Raw genomic sequence first — 24,719 nt, 5'->3', positions numbered from 1 at the left:
TTTCAAATCAAAAGTTTAATTTAAAAAATATTGGAACAACTTTTCTGTGGATGGAGAATTTAGACGATCATGCAGTTTGTAAATCATAGCTCTTAATTTTGAGTTGATTTTCGCTGAACGGAAAATTGAAATCCGCTTTAGAGCTCTCATGCTTCTTTTAGAAAATTATCGGATTAAGTAAATATTTTTCAAATGGTATTTTTCCTTAACTGAGTCTGAGTCTTTTGAAATTTGCAATGAATATTGAAGTTTTGAATTATCATTTCACTTAGTGATAGTGTTTTTTCAATGTAATTCTTTACTAATTTTCTGACTTTTTTTAAATACTGATTTACTATTTACTATTCATTATTCGCCAAGCAACCAAAAGTTTCATTAAACAGGTCAAACGCAGCTTAATCAGCATAATCAATGTGCTGAAGTTCGTTTTATTCAGCCCAAAATTTAAGTTCTTCTTGAAACTCTTAGGTTCCATTACAGAATTGAACGGCCTTCTGTTCAGCTCACAAGTAATCGTTTAATCAGCGAAAACAAAAAAATCTCTCCTCTCTTCTCTTTTTTCGGTCACCACCAGCCCATGTGGTGCTGCCGGTTTCTGGGCATCCATCTTTATTCCTCTCATTACCTCAATTCATCTGATTTCATTGCTTTGTTTTTGTTTTTGTTCGATACATGCCGGAAGTTCTGCTAAACATTTGTTTTATTTGCTTACTCAAGCAATCAAACAACCTAATGAAAAAAATTAGTCCTGAAACCAAATTTGAAACGCGACCCTTCGAGATTACAACCAAACAAGCTGCTTCGAGGCCACGCCTAGATGTTGCCTTACCAGCAACCTGTTATTACTGAATTGTGGCTGATCTGCATTCAAATAGATTCTTCCACTCGAGTCCCGTAATTCGATCAACACATGGTTATGAACTAAAAACTGCAGATTACTAAAGCGAGGGACTATGTTTTTCCGACAAAAATTGCGAATGCCTCGAAACCTCGATTCAATTGCTCAAACAAATAATTGGAACCTTCTGCTCACAGCAAATTTTTGGACAGTCATAAGCAAGTTTGAAACTCATCCTGAAGCCCGTCCATAAGTCGGTTGAACACAACTCCGGCGATTAGTGTTTCTATGTACATTCGGCAACTCGAATCAAATATTTGCTAATAAATTATGAGAAGAATTATTTTAAAATCAATCAATTTAATAAAAACATTTTCACGGACTCGAAAAAAACACGTGCAATGCCATCAGGTCAATGCCTACTCTTCCGTAAAAAAACGTTGATTTTTTTTTAAATCAGGCAAAATTACGAACTTAGCATGGCCGTACGATCGGGGGAGGAGGGGGAGGGGGCGGGGTTTGAGGGTTAAACCTCCCCCCCCCCCCATGAGGATCCAGAAAAGCAAGCGAGGTGTTCTACCCTATACTCAAATTTTTAAATTCTTAACTAATAAAGTTTCGATGATTTAGTAAGGTTATTCAATATTAACATACTCAGATGAAAAAACCTTGAAACCTAATCCCAGGTTCAGAATTCTGCTACAGATATCCAAAATTTTCTTACTTGATGATAGAAATTCATTTCTGAAAACTAGTTTTCAATAGATTAAACTCATTTCAGAGTTCTGGTTCCCAATTATCAAAATCTGAATTGTATTTCTGTTTTCATATTTCGTATTATGTATCTAGATTGAAAAACGTGTGCATTCTAGTAAGTCTCCTTATACAAATTATCTATTTGGGTTAAAAAAAAATTCTGAAAAAATCAACAGTTCATGAGTTTTTAATTCGACAACGAAAGATTCCCGAGGTGATTGAACAAACATACTTTACCATATCCTTTTTCATAGTTAATTTCTCAAAAACACTTAAACATAGACATCTTAATAAGAGTTAGTTAATTTCATTACCAACGCTGTCAAAATTTTGCATATTTGAACTCTAGGAATGTAGTCGATATGAAGAGTCCGGACTCTAAATGATCATAGCTTAAAAAAAATCCTGAGTTTTTGTTTCATTTTCAGATCCAAAGTTCCTCAACTTAATTTTTTGCAGAATTCAATACTTCAAAATGGCGATCCGGAATTGAAAACTCAAAATAAAACTTATCATTTGAAAGTCATATTTGAATTCAGATAAAAAATTAAAAAAAAAAAATAATTAATTCAGATTGAATCCCAAGACATCAAATATATATAAAAAAAAAAAAACTAGAATGATGATTGAGGGCTGAATAAAATTTCCATTTTTCCCTCATATCGAAATATCGATCTGAAATCTTAAATCAGGAATTGTTTTTTTACATTTAAGAAATCGTATTGAAACTCTAAAAAAGAACCAACATGAAATTTCACAATCAGTAATTTTTATGATTTGAACTCATTTATAAGCTTAATCTGAATTTTGAATATTGATGCTGTATCTAAATTCTGAACCTGAGTTCATATTCAGATTCAGAATTCAGATACAGAATTAAAATTTGAAATTCAGATTTTTAAAAAGCATTTGATAACAGTAAAAAAAAAAATTAAAGATTATGCTTATAAATGAGTGTTCATTATCAAGATTACTATTTCGTCGAGGAAATCAAATTGCAAGAGATCGTAGACTAATGATTTGGATTGTTATTACAATTTCAAAATTTCAAATTTGTAAGAAACAGTTTTATCGAGAGCAAATTTCAAACTAAAACTTGAATTTGAATAGAAATCAAAAGTATCAGGTTAGAACCGCAAAACTTCCATCAATTAATTTTACTTTAAAAAATTTAATATATTTTCATTAATTGTTAAAATCTTCGAATTTGCTCAAAAGTTTGGAAGATTTAGCTTATTTGTTTCGAGCATAGATTTTTTTTTATCAAATCGAAGTCTTTCTTATAAATACCTATTTTTTGGACAAATCAAATAAGCTAAATTGACCAGATTTTAGAGCTTATTCAAAAATTTTAACCATCGATGAAAGTATGTTCTCTTATTTGTTACCAAAGGATTCCTTATACAAATCTAGTTTACCATTCTAAAGATATTCGGATGTATTTTCAAAATTTACTATGTAATTCATAAAACTTTTTATGAAAAAGAAAGTTAAAATGGTTAAGTAATAATTAATAAAAAATATTTCTTTGATTTTTTTTCATGCGTACATTGTTTGAACAAATATATCATAATCAAAATAGATCCCCCCCCCCCCCCCCCGTGAGGCCACTCTTCCTACGGCCCTGAAACTTAGAATCTTTTTTGGTCAAAAGGCATTCTTTTTTCTGGTCGGTGGTAGCATAAAAAATATTGTTTTTTTTTAATCATGCAAGATTTTCAATTCAATATTCTAGAATTTCTGGTCGGTGGTCGCGTTCAAACCCTGAGCTTTTTAAAAGAGGCAAAATTATAAACACATTTTTTGTAAAAAGTATTTTTTCGATTTTTTTCTTAGCGGGGTCGCATAAAAAACCTTCAATTTTCAAAATTTTTAACCAAAAAATATTTTGGTTAAAAGTGTGTTTTTTTTTTCATTTTCGGTCCCGTAAAAACCCTGAATTTTCAGGCAAAATTTTCAATTTGATATTATTTGAGTATGGAGACAGTTTTAATTTTTTTCTGGTTGGGGGTCGCGTAAATAACCTTGAATTTTCTTGAAAAGGCAAAATAATGAACTTGAAAACTTTTTGGTAAAAAGTCAATTTTGTTTTGGATTTTTCCTGGTTAATGATCGCGTAAAAAACCCTGAATTTTTCGAATCAGGCAAAATTTTAAACTTGAAAATTTCTTGGTCAAAAGTTGTTTTTTCGATTTGGCTGGTCGGAAGTCGCGTCAAAACGTTAAAATGTTTGAATCTGGCAAAATTTTCAGCTTGAAAAAAGTTATGTTTTCTTGGTTGGGGATCGCGTAAAAAACTTTAAATTTTTTAACAGACAAAATTTTACCTTGAAAATGTTTTGGTAAAAAGTCATTTTTTCATTTTTTTCTGGTCGGGGGTGGCGTAAAAAACCCTTGAATTTTTAGTCAAAATTTTCAACATAAAATTTTTTTAGTAAAAAATCATTTTTTTCTGGTCGGGTCGCAAATAAAAACCCTTGAATTTTTTTAAACAGGCAAAATTATGAACTTTTAAATTTTTTGGTAAATTGTCGTTTTTTTCTGGTCGGGGGTCGAGTAAAAAGCTCTAAATATTTTTAATCAGGCAAAATTTTAAACTTGAAAATATTTTGTAAAAATTTCATATTTTTTCTATTTTTTCTGGTCGGAGGTCAATTAAAAAACCGTGAGTATTTTTTAAACAGGCAAAAATTTCAACTTGAAAATGTTTTGGTGAAAAGTATTTTTTTTCGGTCGGTCGGTGGTTGCGTTAAAACCTTGAATTTTTTGAATCATGCAAAATTTGAAACTTGAAATTTTTTTTGGTGAAATGTTAATTTTTCGTTTTTTCTGGTCGGGGGTCGCGTAAAAAACCTTAAATTTTTTTAATCAGGCAAAATTTTCAACATGAAAGTTTTTTCGATAAAAAGAAAAAAATTTTCTGGTCGGAAATGCGTAAAAAAATTTTTTGGAAAATAGTCAATTTTGTCGATTTTTTCCGGTCGTGGGTCGCTTAAAAAACCTTGAATTTTTTTTATCGTTCAAAATGTCTTTTTCAAATATTGATTCGATTTCTTAATTTAATAGTTTCTAGAAATACTGCAAGGGTCTAACATTAAATATTGATTTTTTTTTCAAAACCATAATCTTTGAGATCCAAAACTCATCCTTGATTGAAATATTTTGTACTGAAAAAATCAACATCATTTTTGTTTCTTCTGTGGAACCGAGCCTGCTTATGGTTTTTGTGCCAGTTTATAAATTCCTGCAAGGAAATTTTCCGCTGAACAACTTTGTCGAATGTCATAATTTCGTATCTTTTTAGACAAAAAAGTTATTATTAATAATTCAACTGTCAAAGCTGTTTCGGTCACTGTAGAATTTTTTTTGTGTAGATTAGGAAGTTGAATCAATAAAAACGAGCTACAAATTTACAAATAAACCCTTTTTTCGAAATTGTTGTCGATCTGTATTTTTCAAAGTATTTCCAAACCTAAATGAACTTTTACCTGAATTTTTATTATACTAGATTCTCACAATAAAATAATCTTCACGAGAAAGGCAATTTCTCACCGTTTTAAATGGAATAACTAACATTAGTGCTGCAAAGTTTAACAAAAAAAATCGTGTAATTGAATATACTACACTGATAATTGAGGAAAAATGGTTTTAGTTAAAATACACAAAAATGTGCAATTAAAAAAAATCTAAGAAACACCGGTTGATTGAGTTTCTTTTATAGCTTACTCAGAATGGAAATTGGTTATAACAGTGAGTTCATGAGCTTTAGATTGAAGATCTATAAAAACAATATGAAAAAGCATAAAAGAATAAAGAACAATATCCTGTGCATCCGAAACCAATTTTCTCTATGTATGGCGACCGTCAAAAACTGAACTTACAACTCATAATTCTTTAATGCGGTTCATATTCTGTTGATCATAGAAGTCTCCAAAAGCAAATGTTGCAAAATAGGATTCAAAGAAATCAAAAATAGTCATCCTACCTTAAGATGTTTATTTTGAGAGATTTGTCTCGTAATTGTTACTCGTTGCTAGCTTAAGCTTCGGAAGGTGACCTCCACACGTTCGCCAGATAAACAAAACACATCCGACACAGCATTAGCGTCAAAACATGAATGGTGGCTATAAGCATCTTCATTCTGCCGATATGGTTTCACTTTTTCGCTGAGATCGACAGCAGGTACTTGCCTTACGTTTGCATCTGGTGGTTAGTTTACCGATTTTGAATGAAGTGTACGGTAAGATATGAAGTTTTTTCTTTGTTAAATTGGTGTAATTGGAACAGATTTCATTAGTCTTAATGCTTACGTGTAAGAAAATGAAGAAGTCCAACAATATTGATTTTGTCAATTTCAAAAAAACATTGGTAACTTGGGTGTCTATAAGTGTGGTTACCCTAACAGGCTAATGAGCATCGAAATGACTGAGCAGGTAATTGACTAAAATTTGCTCATCTTGCTCGGGCTTTACGATTATTTGCGGGAAACTGAGGCAATGCCATTTTGTTAAACAAAACCACACGACGATGGTTATGTTCGGCCACGTTTAAGGTCGAGGTTTTGCCAATGATCAACAGAGCACCGGAAATTTGATGCCTCGTTTCGAGGATGTTCAAAGCTAACTACAGAACGGTTGCAAACTTGTAGATGACTTAAGATTCTGTACATGTTTCGACTTCAAAAGATAAGTTTGGAAACGTTAATTGGCAATGGAAAAACAAAAGCTTTATGAAAATGCTTTGTTTACTTATAAAAAATAATATCATTCACTTTGCGTACTAAGTCCAGGAAACATTTGTTTCGATCTTTTTCAACCTGGAGTGCTTTTATAGTGCCATTTAAAAATTTAAAAAAGATCCGTATTTTTTTATTCTCACAAAATATTGATAATATAATCTTTTTTTTTTACAGATACGATGTTTTAGAACTTCCATATTCTATTTGAACTAGAGAACCTCATTTAAGCTCTTCCTCTGGCCTCTAGAAGCGATTTTTTGGAATTCTGATTTTAGTTTGGGATCACAACTTTAAAATGCGTTTTCTGGCCATTAGAAGCGTTTTTGTTGGCATCCTGAGCTTAATTTGGGATCACAACTTTAAAATACATTTTCTGGCCTTTCGAAGCGTTTTTTTAGCATTTTGAGCTTAATTTGGGATCACAACTTTAAAATAAATTTTGTTTAGCCTTTAGAAGCGTTTTTTTGCGATTCTGAGCTTAATTTCAAAAAGCATTTTCTAGCATTTAGAAGCGATTTAGGCGATTCTGAGCTTAATTTGGGATCACAACTTCAAAAAGCATTTTCTAGCATTTAGAAGCGTTTTTTGGCATTCTGAGATTGATTTGAGATCATAACATTAAAATGCATTTTCTGGCCTTAAGAAGCATTTTTTTTTGGCGGTTCTGAGTTTAATTTGGGATCACAACTTAAAAATGCGTTTTCTGGCTCTAAGGTGCGTTTTTCGGCATTCTGCGCTTTATTTGGAATCACAACTTTAAAATACATTTTTTTTTTGGTCTTTAGATGCGATTTTTTGCGATTCTGAGCTTAATTTCAAAAAGCATTTTCTGGCCTGGCCTTCGCTAAACGTTTTTTAGCGATTCTGAGCTCAATTTGGGATCACAACTTAAAACGCATTTTTTGGCCTTTAGAGCTTAACTTGGGATCACAACCTCAAAAAGCATTTTCTGGAATTTAGAAGCGTTTTTTTCGGCATTTTGCGTCAATTTGGATTCAAAACTTTAAAATGCGTTTTTTTGGCCTATAGAAGCGTTTTTTGGCGATTATGACCTTAATTTGGGATAAAAACTTTGAAATGTGTTTTCTGGCCTTTAGAAGCGTTTTTTCGACATTCTGAGCTTGAATTGGGATCACAACATTAAAATGCATTTTCAGGCCTTTAGAAGCGTTTTTTGGCTATTCTGAGCTTAATTTGAGATCACAACTTAAAAATGAATTTTCTGGCCTTTAGAAGCGTTTTTTTTAGCATTCTGAGCTTAATTGGGGATCACAACTTTGAAATGCATTTTCTGGCCTCTAGAAGCGTTTTTCGGCATTCTGAGCTTAATTTGGGATCACAACTTAAAAATGAATTTTCTGGCCTTTAGAAGCAATTTTGGCGATTCTGAGCTTAATTTGGGATCACAACTTAAAAATGCATTTTTGGCCTTCAGAAGCGTTTTTTTGGCGATTCTGAGCCTTATTTGGGATCACAACATTAAAATGCGTTTTCTGGCCTTCAGAAGCGTTTTTTGGTATTCTGAGATTAATTTGGGATCACAACTTTGAAATGCGTTTTCCGGCCTTCAGAAGCGTTTTTTGGCGATTCTGAGCATGATTTGGGATCAAAACTTTAAAATGCGTTTTCTGGCCTTTAGAAGCTTTTTTTCGACCTTCTGAGCTTGATTTGGGATCACAACTTTCAAATGCGTTTTCTGGCCTTTAGAAGCGTTTTTCGGCATTCTGAGCTTAATTTGGGATCACAACTTAAAAATGAACTTTCTGGCCTTTAGAAGCAATTTTGGCGAATCTGAGCTTAATTTGGGATCACAACTTAAAAATGCATTTTCTGACCTTTAGAAGCTATTTTGGAGATTCTGAGCTGAATTTGGGATCACAACTTTGAAATACTTTTCCTGACCTTTAGAAGCGATTTTGGCGTTTCTTAATTTAACTGATTCGATTGGAAATAAATAAATAAATAAATATGAAGTTCCATAAATATTCTGAACTGAACTAGACATTTAGCGAAAGCGAATAAAAATTTCAAATCAAACCAGAATTTAAAGCTTCGGACATAAGAATCACATAATTAAAATACATATACAATAACCCTGATTTATAAAAAAAGCATCCTAAATCTAAAATAAATTACAGACCAGGTAAGAAATTCATCATGATTAAAAACTGTTCAGTGTAATGATAATAGTTGTTTTTCTTATTAATCATCTTAATTTACATTCGTTTTCTTCATTTTCAATTGAAGGCTTGATTGAAAAATTTCGATGTAATATTTAGAATTTGATGGAATAATTTGCGAGGAAGAAGACCTTAATGGGTTAAAAAAAATTGATGGAATATTGAATCACGATTTGAATTTTGAATTTTCGATAATGATTAAAATCCATTTTTAACTTGAGAAAATTTATTCAAAACACATACATTAAAATGAATTTTATACAAAGAAGAAAATTAATTTTATTAATCAAAATCAGAGATAAAATCATTTTTTTTATATTAAAATTCTTCTAAGACTAAAGAAGTTCATTTTACAATAATAGCTTTATAAAGGTAATTATAGAACAACAAGTTCAATTCATCATTGAAAGCTTATACTGACAAAATACAGGTTGGAAAAAGGTGATTTCCTAAATGACAAATACGAAACTAATAAAAATAAAAAAATAAAAAGGAATTCAAAAATTTGTTGTTAATATTGAAAGCACAAAGCAAATACTAATTTAATCACCGTTGCGCATCAAATTTTAGTTTTAAAGTTGCTACTTCGAATAGTTTTTCGAACTATTCAAAGACTATTAAAAATTAATTAATTAATAAAAGGTTATTTCAGGTAATAAAAAGAAGTGATCGAATGTTTTATAGTTTAAAATTTTAAGCTCTGAATATTTTGACTCCGTCGAAATACTGAGTCCTCGAAAGGAGAAAAGGTAGAAACTGTGTTTTTCTTATTAAAATTTTTGATTTAAAGGCTTCCAAGATGATTACGTTTTCAAAACACAAACATAAAGAATTGTTATTTTTAAATTTGTTTAATTAGTCAATAAATAGATTGGCTATACATTTTGGCAAAATTATTTGAAAACCTAAAAAATGTTATAAAATTCGGTAAATTGATTTGAATATTTAAACAAAATAAGAAGATCAAAAAGATACATTAGTTTTGGTGATATGAAGATTTAAAGTTCAAAAATGAATCAGTTTTGTGTGAAATATATGATTGATAATTTTCGCTCTAACAAATCTACATGAAAGTGAAAAAATCCTGATTCTTAATTTGTTCAATAAACATTCTTCATCTAATTCAGGAATAATGATGATGATGATAATAATGTATGATCTAAAAAGTAACTTTCTACATTTTTTTTAATTTGATAAATATCATTACAAGTATTTCCGACACTACTGAATAAATGATCAAAAAAAAGTTTTATTATGTTCAACAAACTTATTGACGCCTGAATTTGATGTTTGTATTAAAAATATCTGAAATTCAAGTTGATTTAAATGGAGTAAAGGGAACAAGCAGAAAACTTCTTTTACTTTTATCGCTGAAATCAATATTGTTTGCGATCTTGAAGAAAGTTGGAGAAACTTTATTTTAATTTTTTTATGTTTTTAAGTTTTCCAAAAAAGGCAAAACTGAAATTTCCTTAATGAATTTTACCCAGAACCTAAGTTATTTAAAAACATAAAAAACTGTTTGACAAAAAGCTTATTGCAAATTTGGATTCAGGGCACCCAAATTAATCAAAACTAGCTCTTATATTATTTTCATCTTGAAAAAATCTGAATTTTGTGGCCCTAAGTAGTTTGTCAAAATCTTTTTGAATATGGAGTTTAGCCTTCACAATCACGAGAACTGCAAAATACAATTGAAGCTGAAATTGGTATCTTGAGGAATATTTCATAACATCATACAATTTGGAATGACAATAACTTTTTCTTTTTTAAATCAAAGTGATGAGTGATGAGTTATAAAGTTATTGCTACTAGGTTTTAATTTTTATTTTACTAGTTCTGTTGACATCCAAGTTGTGATGTGTAAAATATGTAAGTATTTGATGAAATAATTTTGAAGTTCAAATTTTGAACTTGATTAATTACACTTCTTAGTAAAAACCCATTTTAAACACGAGGTAAGGTTTCTGTGTGTCAAAATTTGAGTTTCAATGTAAAAGATTAACTGAATTGTAAATCGAAATCTACAATTGAAAATAAATTTTGATATATAATCATCATAGAGAGTTGTACAATGAAATTTTTTAGGCCTAGAGTGATTTAAGAATAAATTTCACCGGAGGCGATCCTTTTTTCTGACATGTTTCTTAACACTCATTTTTTAAACATCTTCAGGGATCAAGTGATTTCCCGGTAAATTTATTTACAATTTATTTAATAACTCCATCCAAAAATCTCTGGATTTGGATCCGGATTCTAATTTAATTAATAAGCACTTGGCATGTGTTTCATAGAAAGCAGAATAAATATTTCTCTCATGGTTATTGGTAAATAACATTGAGACTTCAGACAACAGAATTAAATTCAAATTCCATGGAGATACAGACTGTTCAAGAGTGAAATTCGAAACTTAAAATCGGACTTTATTCAGAACCATAATTCAAAGTCTCAAATTAAAATCGTAATATGAAATTACAAATACAAATTGAGAATCAAAGTTACAATCAGAGTAAAACAGGAATTGTAAAATTTATCATTCAAATCGAAAAGTTTATTTCCCTTTCAAATTTTTGAAACACAAAAAAGTCGTTTCATGTGATGTGTTGAAAATTCTAAAATAAAATTAATTAATAAACATTAATTCAGATTGGAATTTATATGTTCAAGACACAGAACCATGTTAAGAGAATCGCTCAATGAAATTCGCAATTCAACTATAAGAGCGTTTTTATGATAATAATAATTTGCGAATGGTCATTTAGTAAATGATGTATGTAGTACAGGATTATTTAAAAAAAAGTACTTTTTTTATTTTTTTTTATTTTTTTTTATTTTATTTTATTTTATTTTTTTTTAAGGATTAAGACATTTTTATTAAAACAAAGAAATTACCAGTTCACACTACAAATACAATTAAAAGATTAAAAATAATCTATTTCCTAATTCTTTTAAAACTTGCTCCTTATTCTTCCATCTCCATTCAATAATCTCTTTCCTCAGCTCAAACATGCTAAAAGTATTAAATTTATTTGTTTAATCAATTGGAAAAGTTTCAATTGGATTTTTCTATCTTATATTCAAATGGGAATGAAAATTAAATTGCCGGTTGATCTTTTTAAGTCAACTAGATTTTTTTTTATATTTTGTAGAGTGTATAAATTAACGCACATTTCAATAATGATCGAAAAATTAACATTAATTTCGCATTATACATACTCATATTTATGCTTATAAAGCGAGCATTCCAGAATGCCCGGCTTTTTTATTTTATTCCCATCAAAGCCCGAGAAAACTTTAAATTTTAAAGAATTTTGAATGTTTTCCTTCACTTTTTCGATTTTCTGTAATTTTTTTTCTTCAAAAATTGCTTATTACTGTATATTTCATATCTTTTTAATCTTAGAAAAAGTTAACCTATCCTTGATTCAGTAAAACTCTTGAAATATTTTCTTTACTCAATAATTTTTAATTTGTGAAAAAAATTTCATTGTAGGAAATGCAAACCAGTCCCCGAATTTATTCGGACATTTCCCGGGATTCGAAGTAAAGTGGAAAAATGAAGCAAACCAAGGTCTACATTAGGCTCAATTTTTCTGTGCTTTTTCTAACAGAATTGTTTTTTTTGGGAGTTTGAAAAGAGATTTTAAACGCTGCTGACGTTACGTGGTTTAATTTTCTCTGTAGTTTCAGTAACTTTCTTATGATTTTTTTTATTATCACTGAATTCTGTATAGATTTTTTCGAATTTTGTGTTGAAAATTTGAAATGAAATGCCCAGATTTTGCAGGGTTTCGAAAAAGTTGTGCTGATTGCTCAGTAGAGTGCCCCAAATGACCCAATTTTTGAAAAAGTTTTGCGCCGCAGGCTAAAATTAATCCTAGGCCTAGTACAAGAACTCATGCCAAATTTAGGCCAGATCTGATAACGGGAAGGAGTCACCCTACGAGCCTGATTTTAGTATGCGATTTTGAGACAGTTTTTCAGAGGAAACATGAAAATTCAGTTTTTCATCAATAACTTCGATTATTAGGCTTAAAAAAGGCTAACTTTCTTAAGAGTGATATTCATCACTATTAATGAGGCACTGCGGCACATTTTGACGCAGCATTAACAGTTTTTAAAAGAAATCGGCCGCGTTGGACCAAAATTATTGATGAAAAACTGGATTTTCTTGTTTCTTCCGTACAAAATGTCTCAAAATCCCATACACGGATCAATTATGACACGATTTGGTTTTGAAAGATATGCCAAAATTAACCCTATTTTAACAAATTTATCTAATACTTAAAATTTTACACCTTCATTGTACCAGTATGAATCTAAAAAACAACTTTAATATGTTATTGCGATTCCTAATGCTGAATAAAAAAAATTGAGCAAAAATAACAAAAATGGCACGAAGTACTCAAAAAAGATAAAGAAAATCATAAAATTAAAAAAATACAAGCAGTAGACTTAAAATAACAAAAAAAAGTGTGAATTGAGAAGAATTACAAAGGACGAAACAAACAACATATAAAAAAATTCAAACAAGTGGGAAATGTGCCTAAAACATGATAAAATATAAAAAAAATATAAAAAGTTGTCTATGAAATGAGCGAATAAACACGCTTATAATAACAGTGGTAAAATTTTGTGCAAATAAGAAAAAAAATTGAGGAAACCCCCATTTGATATTGGCAACATAAAGATTTCGGGCATGTTGCCAAAATCGTAAGAGACCTGTAACTAAAACACCTCTAGTAATGAAAGTACCATACGGAACACCTTTATGAATCTCCACAAAAGCTTAATAATCCCTAACTATGAGTTCATATTGATAATTTCAAGATAAAAATCAAGCTTAAGGAGATCGCTTTAAAAGCTTTATCGAACTCAAATTCAATTTTCATACTTTAGTCACTGATCACACTGACATGACACTTAGAACAAAAATTCGACCTTTTTCTGGCTATGTTTTTTTGTCAAGTTTTGCAGGTTCGCAATATTGACGGTAGGTGGTGAACCTGCAAAAGTTGACAAAAAATGCCCAGTAGGAAAAACTTACCTATTTACCACGATTTTATCGTAGAGTTTTTCTGTTTTTTTTTTTAAAGTTGGGTGGCACTTTCTAACTGGGATACCATTTCTTCAAATCGATCGATGCGCACCCTGGAATCGATATTGCGTACGAATCGAGTGTCCAGTCAGTATGATCAGCGCTTTAGTCATGGAAAACGCACTAAAAAGTCTCTTTCAATATGTCTCATGAAATGTATTGTATGAGCGCGTATTTCGGGGATCTGTCCTGTTTCTTTAAACCGAAACATTAAAGAAAATCAAATCTAACGCCAACCTGTCTTAAAATTGTTCGATTATAATGAAATTGAAGCAGGAAACCCGTTGCAGTAACCATCACGTGTAGGTTTTTTTTTCGTTTTTTTCTAACTTCAGTTTTTCCTTTCTCCGTGCTTCACAGGTGCCGCTGGAAAAAGCGAGGGTGTATAGGCAAGAACTGCAGCAAGTGTACCTCGATTAGCCTCTCATGGATCATCACCATCATCAGCAACAACACTTGGAGTAGATAAACAAACAAACAAACAGTCGAACCTGCCAAAGCATAGACTCATAAACAAACTTTTTTCAGCAACAGTAGGCCGATATGTGCAAAGAGAAACAACAACCTCGACGGAAAACAAAAGTAGGAGGAAACTCGCGACGAGTATAGTGGTTTAGGGAAAAAGAAAAGCTACCTAATAAGCATAATCGTTTTTTTTTCGTGAGTTGCGAGTGATTTTTTTTTGTTGGTCTGTGACTTAAGTCAGTAAGTAAGTCAGTGAGAGTTTCTCCCAAGATTGATGTATGGACGCAACGTTTCGTCACTCAGTGTGTATCATCATCATCATCATCTTCTTGAGCAGCAACAACAGCGGATTGTTGAGTGTATCGTTGAACTTGTGATTGGCGAAACTTGGTCGCTCTCGGCAGCTGAAGATTGGCAACTTAAGTTGCGCACCAATAAATACTTAAATAAACCAAGTATCGCGTGCGAGAGAGTGACATAAGTTAGCAGCGTGAAGCGCCCAGAGAGAAAGGTGTTGTTGTTTTGGTTTGATTTTTTGTTATTGATTCTCTTCAAGACGAAGTGGGTCTGCCTGGCTGAGAGAGCTAGCGAAGATAATCGCGCGGCGGCCGAAAGCAAAACAACAAAATACGAAAATGGATTCAACGGCCTCGCTACGGCTACAGCAGCCGCCTCACAAGCTAACCTCCATACAGATAAGCGCCGAAACAACGGTTTTCGCCAGCCTAGACTCGAGCCTCGCTGCGCTGGAATTGCAACAGCAGAAAAAGCAGCAGCAACAGCAATGGCCAAGATTAATGGCGGTGGGTAACGGCGGGGTGGACCTTGAGGGGGATGGTGCTGAGGAGCTTAATGATGGTAGTAATAATGGTGGCAGCAAGAGCCTCCCTCCTGCCATGGAGTTGCGGCTGGCTTCGGGTGCCGCCGTTAGCTCAGAAAAAGTGGTCCTCCGAGAGCAGCAACCGGAGAAAGAAGAAAGAGCCGACGCCGAATGTGGTCTTCGGACCAATTCGGGTGAGTTGGGCTTGGATGGAAGCGGTCCAGAGCCAGAGTCAGCACAACAGCCTAGCGAGGCACAGCTAGTCGTGGAACCGTCGTCGTCGTTCGTCGTTGGGGCTGGAATCGGAGCAAGTGCCGTTGTAGCGGACAACAGCATCACGTCTTTCAGTATCATTCCGGAGAAAACAGGGACGACGCCACCCATCGTTACCGATCAGGGGTCACACGTTGTGCGCATTCAAATCCTACAAAGCGATAACGGACCGTTAACCGGGAACAATCAAACATCCGGGTCGGCGGCATCAGTGATCAGTGTTTCCAATCCGGCAAGTGTAACGGCCACCGTGGTTAATAACAATCAGTGCAAATCTCGCGTTTCGATCGTTTCTTTTGGACCTCCTCCGGACCAAGACAACTTCGGTCAAAGGTCAACTCCATCTCCGGATATGGTTCAAAACCAAAGCCCCACGAGCCCAGCTGCGGCCAACAAACACGGTGGGGACCTAGTTGACACGGTCAACCAGGCCACCTACCTGTACTACATGATGTCCTCGGGTCAGTGCTCCCCGAGTGATACCCTCGATTCCGGGACCTGCAGTGACATCGAGGTTACTCCACCTCCGCTCCCGAAAAAGATGTCTAAATCACCGCAACCCAAACAGCTCCCAGCTCACGCTACCCTAATGATAAGCCCGTCAACGCCACCGCTTCCAAGCGTTGTTGATAAGCTTAATCCGTCCGGATATCGCCATCACCATCAGCGTCCAACGAGCAGCAGCTACCATACCAGTGATAGTGACGAATCCGAGTCCAGTCTGAGCTGTGACTCGCTCAATTTTACGCAACTGTGCGGCAACGTCAATTCCCTATCGACAGCCGACAGTCTTTCGACCGCGAATCCCCAATCACCGGACCCTTCGATCCCCGAAACCTCCCCATCAACCCCTCAAAGTGACAGTGACCGTGAAAATGTCCCGGAATCCCCGGAACCTCCGCAAATCAAACCGCACGCCCTTGTTTCCATTCTCCCATCGTCCCTACTAAAGGACATCCGCGAACGTAGTGCCGGTCTCGTGAGTTCAATCCGATCATCTCCGTCTCCACCGCGCGGCGAAGACATCGTCACCACCCGTTCGATCCTGATGGAGAAGATAAACAGTTTGAACAGTGTCCACGGCCCGAGTGGTTCCAGTGCTAGTGGAACCGGAAGTGTCTCGTCCTCCTCAATCAATGGCCTAGCGGCCAAACCGACCAGTTTCGAGAATGACAAGTACTACAAGTTTCACATCAATGAGCACCAGCAGCCGGACCGTAACGGCTCAAATGCTGGAAATGGTGCTAGTGGTGCGGGTGGGGTAACAACCAATGGATATGGGGGAAATGCCCAGGTAGTGGATGACGATGAAAGTTTTGCCGGGCTCAAGGATTTGCACTGTGGAACTTCGACCATCCGCAGTAACAAGGGAACGGTGCGGGGGGTTAAGAATCGGGTGCGGAATGGGATTGCAACGTTCCTGCAGATGCAGCAGACTACGCTGAAGGTAAGTCTAAGGAAGAGGTTAAAAAAAAGTTTAAAACTAGTGTTTGGGATTTTGAGTGTAATCAAAGATGATTGAGAGGAAGATACCCATCTTTATTATGATTGACGAATGATTATCGACAATTGCACCATCTACTGTTGAAAATGGGTAATACTTTCATGCAAATTGAGTTTAACTCTTGTATCGTGTAGAGTGGTTTTAACTTTACCAACTGTGAAAAACTTTAATTCGTAGTTTACTTTAAGATGGCGTTAGTTAACATACAGACTCATTTTTCAGAACCTTTGGTTATGTGGGGCCTTATTTCTTCCTCTTCCTCGTTAGACTTGAACAGTTTCCATTAAAAATTACTACCAATAAGTCAGAAGTTAAAAAAATTGATGCAGCTTACGCAGCCGAAAACGTTACAATCTTATCTGTACCCCAGTAATAATTTGTGTTGCTATTTTGCACTCTGCTGTTCATCATTATCATACTTACATCGAATTGACTGCCCATACAAGTGTCTATCTTTTTTCCTTCACATACCTACGCTACTTATGTTTTTACTTTTCTCTTTCAACTCTGATCCCATCCAACCGAACGGAAATCAATCGATCAATCATTATTCGTTCCATCGGTGTGGTCGATACAATTATCTGAAAAGTGTGCAAAGATGCCAGCTGAAATATCACTGGTGCGAGCCCACCTTTATCAGTTATACAGTTGAATATACTTCCCATATGAGAGTTGTCATACCATGTATTTGCAGTCAATCTTTTCAATAAAAAAAAATTTTGGAAATGCTTTAAATTAAAAAAAAAATTCTCTGGCATGTCTCGGGTAAAAAAAAGAAATCGTAAGCAGCCAGTGCAGTCTTCTTGAACCCTTAACCCTTAAACATTTCATAATAAAATTTTATGGTATAGAGTCAATTTTCTAATTTTCAATTCTTAACAACCATTACTCCAGGGACTGTTATTCTTGAACGAACTTGAATTGATAAAGGTTTCTTGCTGCTGAAACTCTCTTCAGTCGTTCACGCAACAGTGAAAAAATCGCTGGTTCTTATCTTTACGCATGCTCCTGCATCAGGTATTTGGAAACAAATTGATAAAAAGAAGCGTGAGTAAGTCTTCCCTTTGAAACGTGAATTTCCTTCGCAACAGAAGCCAAATTAACGAACCACTAAAATCGCTGTCTTTTTACGCAAATTTTAATGTATTTAACATTTGATAATTTTCAGGGCCACATTAAGTCATCGATGGACCCAAGGCGATTTTGCAGGGGACCCATAGTTTTTTTAAAAAAAAATTTAGTCAAAGATAAATCTGTAGCAGTTTGTAAAAAAATCTTGTATATATATTTTAAAAACAAGGTATATTTCTGTATAATAAAATGTAAAATAAAACTGTAGATTCGATTCGAACTCATACTAATTCAATATTCATGCTCACAATAAGTTTCAGTTGAAAAATGCAAAGTCAAATTTAAAACTCCTTAAGAAATACACTTGAGAACCCCAAAAATCCAATTCAGAGTTTAGGTCTCAGCTTATTGTGCAGAATATAAATTTAAAAATGCAAGTGACTTCAGCATTTAAAATTCAAAATTTGAATAAAAAAAAAATCAGTTAACATGTTCGTCACCACGCTCATTTAGGTAGTTTTACTAGCCAGGCCCAAAAAATTTCGCGGGTCGAGAAAGTAATGTGGGAGAACTCCAAGACTTGCAACGTGTGGCTAAACCGAGCGGCTTACTTGAGTAAGAGAGCGTCACCCGTTTTTGGTGTGACGGGGCCTCCCAGGAAATACACCTGTCACTCGAACAACGTGTCAAAGTTCTTGAACAAAATTCAGTATTGAAAAGCAGAATAAGGAATGATGCAAATGACATATTTTTACAGTAGAATTTGAATAGTTGACAAAATTGAAAGAGCAATGACGATTTTTTTATTCCTCGAAATCAACACGAGAATATAGAACTTGATTCAAATATTAAAATTCAAATCAAATTCTATATTGGAGGCAGGGGAAGGTTCCTATTATGGTTTGAGACCCCTCTCTCTCATGAAAGGGGGGAGGGGCCTCCCAAACAAAAGACAATTGTTTGCATAACTCGAGAACCAATCAAGCAAATGGTATCAAATTTGGCATGGGGTGGTTTTTGGATACGAGAAATATTTCTACGAATATCAGATACCCCTCCATCCTTTCAGTGGGGAGATAGGAAGTGGGGAGGGGGGCTGTCTTACAATTTTACACATAACTCGAGAACTAATCAAAATATTGGAACCAAATTTGGCATGAGAGGGTATTTGAACACAAAAAATGTTTCTATGGTAATTTTTGACCGCTCCCTTTATTCAGTGAGGATAAAGGCAGGGAGGGGGGGGGGGGGTCTTTTTAATTTTTTTATTGCATAACATGAGAACTATTCGAGCAAATGGAACCAAATTAGGCTTGGAGGGGCTCCTTTACATTTTCTAGCATAATTGAAAAAAATATAAAGCACATGGATCTAAAGTTGGCATGGGAAGGTATTTGAATACGAGAAATGTCTCTATGGTATTTTGAAAACCCTCTGTTCTTCATGTAGAGAAATTTTAACGGGGGAGGGTGCACTCATACAATTTTTTACATCACTCGAGAACTTATCCAGCAAATAGAACCAAATTTCGCTTGGTAGGGTATTTTAGTAGTTACGTGGAATATTTCTATGAATAGTTGGTACTACTGCCTCCTTCCAGAGGAGTGATAGAAAGGAGAGAAGGGGGCTTCGTTACAATTTTTCGCATAATTCAAGAAATAATCGAGCAAATGGAAACAAATTGTACATGGGAGGGCATTTGGATACGATAATCGGTTATATGCTTATTCGGGACTCTTTTCTCCTACATTTGGGGATAAATTTAGGGAAGAGGGGAGCTCACATAAAGCTGTTTTGCATAAACCAAGAACTTATCAAACAAATGGAACCAAATATGACATTGGAAATCATTTGGGTATGAGAAATAGTCCATGATTATTTGTAACACTATTTTTTCCAGTGAGTACATAGGAATGGGGAGGGGTTCCAACTTTTTTTTGGCATAGAAGTAATCAAGTAAAAAATAAATCAAATGTAACATGGGAAGCTTTTGAGTACAAGATATGTTTCTATGAAATTTTACAGATCCTTCTGCCTTGCAGTTTGGAGAGGTGAGGGACGGTGGGGGCTCCATATAAATGTTGATGTATCGCTTAAAACTTATCAACCAATGTAACCAAATTTGATATGAGAGTTTTTGATTACGAAAAAATTGGATCCTTACCTTCTTCCAGCTTTTGCGGATGGGAAGGGGAAAGGGGGTGCTTCATACAAGTTTGTTGGCATAAACCGAGCACTTATGATATCTAAAAAAAAAAACAAAATTTAAATAATTTCTATAAATTTCATTTCTTTTTGGAAGGTGTTGCAACGCACACCGGGTCAGCTAGTTAAAAATAAAATAGAATTCAACAATAAAAAGTACCAAATAAGTCCAGAGCCAGAATTAGGTTCATTTATACAGATAAGAATTCAAAATCAGTCTATAATTTCAAATACTTAAACCAATACTAACTTTAGAAAATGAATGGATAAGTTGAATTAAGAGGATTTTTGTCATTTCTCTATTAGAAACGGCTCAGGAAAAATAATGAGCATTGTAATATTCAATCATTGTTTGTTTCTCTGAGAAAACAAGCAGGACAACACTTCATATTTCGGATATCGAATGTTGGTAGATTGGAATTTGAATACTGAAAAATTAAAGACCGCACTCGTTTTTTGTTATTTGATTTAAAAAATCTCTCTAATTAAATTTAAAAAAATATATAATTAGCATTTTTGAAAAAATACAATTTCAAAAGTGTCAAAATTATAAATTATCTAATAATATTAAAAACAATTTTTTTCTTGATTAAAGGATTTTTGATAAGCGCCTCATAAAAATTATGATTTGTGAATATTTAAAGCTTTGTCGGAAGTTTGAAGGTAAAGGTTACCAAACCGGTAAAAATGCAAAAATGGTCAATTTTGAGTTTTTAATTATTGAGCAGAACGATTTTCCATGTTTAAAACTATATTTGGTGAAATTTTGAGATTCAGAAAAAAAATCCTTCATACTTCACCGATCGAACGAAAGTTACAACTTTCTGAAAAATGTATGAAAAACGGAAAACGAAAAAATTGAAGCGCGTTTTCTCGAAAACAACTTTGATGCACTTATAACTCTTTGGCTCTACTTTAAGGTTGCCAGAAATTTTTCAGCACGTGTCCGGGCCAAATCCGGGCAATTTTATACAAAAACCTGGCAAAATCCAGAAATTTGATTTCAAATCAACGACCAAAAATAGGGGCAATATCCGGGCAAATTCCGTCAAAATTCAAAAATTACTCAACAAAAACCAAGAAATTTGTTTTTCCCCCAAAACTCTTCGACAGTTTTTTTATTGTATAAAAGACTTCCAAAAAACCTACCATGATTATTTTTATAAAACTTGCTTGAAAATTTTTGTTTCGTGTGCCGAATAAATCCGGGCATTTTTCATAGAAATCCGGTCAACCGGGCCGGGCCAGACTGTTATCAAATTTTGTACTAAATATCCGAGCTAACCCGGTTAAAAACCGGCAACCTGGCAACCTCACTCTACTTGTCATCCCCGATGTATGTTTTCCCAGTTAATATTTTAGAACTATTGGAAATTTGTGTGTATTTTTTTGGACAAATAAGGAAAATTTTATACAAAATATATGTTAAACCATCGAGACAATGAGAATATTTTTTTTCAATTTGTGTATTACATACGCTAAGTAACAAATCCTGATTTAATTTATATATTAGGGGACCCCTCGTCTTTGTTGAAGATTTAAAAATTTTGAACTTTTAATATAGCTTACTTGTTTTGATAACTGTTTCAAGCATTTTTTTTAATTTAATTCTCCTCGAGGAGGGAGGGGAGGGCTTGACCCTGGGGCCCAGGGTCAATTGCTCCCCATTGCACCCCCTCAATCTGGCGTTGATAATTTTAGAGGGTTACTCAATTAAGATTAATCTATTAACAATCAGATGATGAAACAAATGTATCGTTTATTGCACAAACATATAATCCATTTAATTCATTTTTTAAGAGATGAACCATCTGAAAGCTGAAAATCTCTTTAATAAAGCCTTTAAAAAAATTTAATTCATTTGTTACCCTGAAAACAGATCAAGATAGAATCCAAACTAACTTACATTCAAGTGCATATCACGACTAAGCATTATGAAAGCCTTTTTTTTGCTATACTTAAACATTAAATACTGGGTCCGGATTCGACCAGACCGAACTGAACTTCAAATCGGAAAAATTGAGTGATCTATTGCAGCCGATTCAAAACATGTTAAACTACCTTTTCTTGGGAAATCTGGACATTTTACAATTTTGAAAAAAAAAATCAATGTTGCAGACAGTTGAAATGGCAAAAATGTGTTGAGCCAAAGTGATCTGAGAGACTGATAGCTTGAATAGAAAGATAAAAAGCACGTTTTGGTCGAGCAAATTGTTTTTATGTGAAACGATGTTCAGCCTGTGCAGATTTTAAGATTGTTACTGAACTGATAAATTAAATTTGTTATTCCCTTTACATGCGTACATTCGTTTTGACATGTCATCAGGCACTTCGAAGTTCCGCAAGGGCGATCTTTGAAAAAGTCCACTTCCAAAATATTTGATTTTTAATAAATTGTGGGTCCCAAAAATGTTCACAAAATTTATATATTTTATATTTTTTTAATTTTGTTTGGGTTAAATACTACACGTTAAAAATAAAAATGAACCAAATTCGTATCAAAATTCAAAATAAGCAAGCAATTTTTAAGAATAATTTTTGTTTTCATTGTTCGAATAGGTACTGAAGGTCTGTTTTTGTAAAATTATTTTTTTTTTCTATTTTGGTCTTTAAAGATTATCCTATTCAAGTAAAACAGCCAAATGTACATCTTGTGGTGTACTAGTAATATTTAAACTATTTGAATTTGCCGAAAATGGAACGGATTACAGTTAAATGACAAAAATCTTTGTACTTCAGGCAATCTGAACAGTATCAAGTAGTTCATGCATTGAAAATTGATCAATACCTCCATGAGTAGTTTTTTGGAAAATTTGATTAATTTTCAGAAAACTTTCTTAAATGATGTCAATAAAATAGAGTCAAATACTCCTAAAGAAATGAGAAGTTTTAATAAAGAACCAAAATTTAAATAGGATTTTTATAAATGCGCATATAGATGTAAAAAACAAAAGACAATATCTATTTTTACTTATTTCTGATCATTAATATCGGCTGTGAATCAGAGAAATTCCTAAAAAAAACAGTTAGAAAACCATTTTAATCGAAATTTCAATCAAAACACACGTGTTTCAAGAAACAAGAAATGACTTAATTTTTTTTCTTACTGTTGGAAGATTATTTTCGAATGCTTGAAGTTTCAAAAAAATGTTCAGGATGATAGGATTTGGCCGAATGGACGATAGGCTAAATGATCGCTAGGCCATTTGGATGCTAGGCCTTACAGTCGGCTTAGTAACCATTCGGTCTACGATCATTCGGTCAAATCACATTAGTCAAATGGACATTAGGACTAACAACCTTACGATCTAATATGCACTCAATTAGCAATTATAAAACCCAAGGCTCAAAAATTAAGTCCTTTAACCGACAAATTAGACTGATTCTTGCTGCTCAAATTTGAAATAATTGAGAAAGATTTTTCACTGTTGATAGAAGTTGGTTAGTTTGACTTCAGGTTGTTCATCAAATCTCGTAAATTTTCTGATAACTTCTCTCTTTTTTCAAAATCTGTCAATCGTTTTGTTACTGTCAACTGTTTGAAAAACGGAAGTTTGTAAGTGTTGCATGATAGAACGTTCAGAATCTTCTCGTAGAGTTTCTTGATTGGAATTGTTTTTTTTTTTTGGTTGTCATAAATTCATTGTCGTTTTTCACAAAGTTTGGAAGAAAAATCTTATTTTTTTGATCAAATTTATTGTATTAACGAGTTTTAAGAAAAAAAGTTCAAGTTTAAGCCAAATATCAAGAAAGAACTATCATTTTCCTTGCTCAATCTTATCCATTTTTCCAATTAAGGTCGTGTGAATTTTCAGTAATGTAGCATATTTTATGGCCTTGGGAATTCCCAGGATATTTTAGCATTTCCCGGGATTCGGGATTCCCCGATTTTTTTCTATATTCCGGGAATTCCTGATCGAGAAATCTCGGGTAGAACATTCTAACCACAGCGGCTATCGAAAGTTCAGTACTTTGGTCAACTGGAATTTTACATCAAATTGTATAAAAAGTGCCTCACAGTTCAACATGTGATAAAAGGTTTTAGAAGTGACTTAAAAACAAATTTGGAAATGGAGAGTTTAAATAATAGTTAGTTTATTGAAAGTTAGTATAAGTGGTAGTAAAAAAGTGATTCTGATTCTGTAAATGGAGCATTTAAAAATCGTTTATTTTCTATGTAGTTTTCAAAGATTCTTTTTTGGGTAAAAAAAGTGTTTTTGTATATGCTCCCAGCAAGTCTCAGCAAAAATATTTACCTTCTTTTGGAGATTTATAACTTCATGAACGATGTAGGTACAGAAGATTCTGCACTCGTAATATTTTCAATGTTGAGTTTGAAAAATTTTTCTACTTTATTTTAAAAAACCCTTAATTTAAATAAGATGCTCAAAAAATATAAGTTTTCCAAATAATAGTTTCAAATTATTCATTCATGCTTATTGTTCACAATTTTTTCAACCAATTATACATTTTCATTACGTCAATTTCGTGTAAAATGAATAGAAGTCACTGTTTTTTTTTTAATTTTTGAAAGTTATTTACCACTCTTTTTTTATCAACAGAAAAAACTCTTAAAGTTTTAATGAAGTATTTTATGAAATCAATTTTTATTTTTATTTTGTTTGCAATATAAACGTTTCTAAGAGCTCAGCTGTTTGAAATGATCATGCAGTGTAAAGGCAGAAAAAGGCTCATTGGAATTTCACAATGTGCTCCAGATAGACGAAAAAATACGCGAAAGAAAACACAGGAGCTCCATGAAGTCCTGCTTA

The 24,719-nt window shown here is 33.3% G+C and overlaps 1 protein-coding gene across 7 annotated transcripts in view; it reads left to right on the top strand.

The window, feature by feature from the left end:
• LOC129754834 (uncharacterized) overlaps nucleotides 1–24,719 on the top strand; it is a 249,919-nt gene that overhangs the window by 75,753 nt on the left and 149,447 nt on the right. For all 7 annotated transcript variants that reach the window (XR_008739118.1, XM_055751089.1, XM_055751064.1 and 4 more), the window contains one exon: nucleotides 13,970–16,614. Coding sequence is in view for 6 of the 7 variants with exons in the window: in XM_055751089.1 (XP_055607064.1) it covers nucleotides 14,710–16,614 (1,905 nt within the window). In the remaining variant the exon portion in view is untranslated. The remainder of the gene's footprint in view (nucleotides 1–13,969; nucleotides 16,615–24,719) is intronic.

This window comes from Uranotaenia lowii, chromosome 1 (assembly GCF_029784155.1).
Source record: "Uranotaenia lowii strain MFRU-FL chromosome 1, ASM2978415v1, whole genome shotgun sequence".
Taxonomy (NCBI): Eukaryota; Metazoa; Arthropoda; class Insecta; order Diptera; family Culicidae; genus Uranotaenia; species Uranotaenia lowii.
The sequence above is the reverse complement of the archived record's forward strand: the minus strand, read 5'-3'. Positions and strand labels throughout refer to the sequence as shown.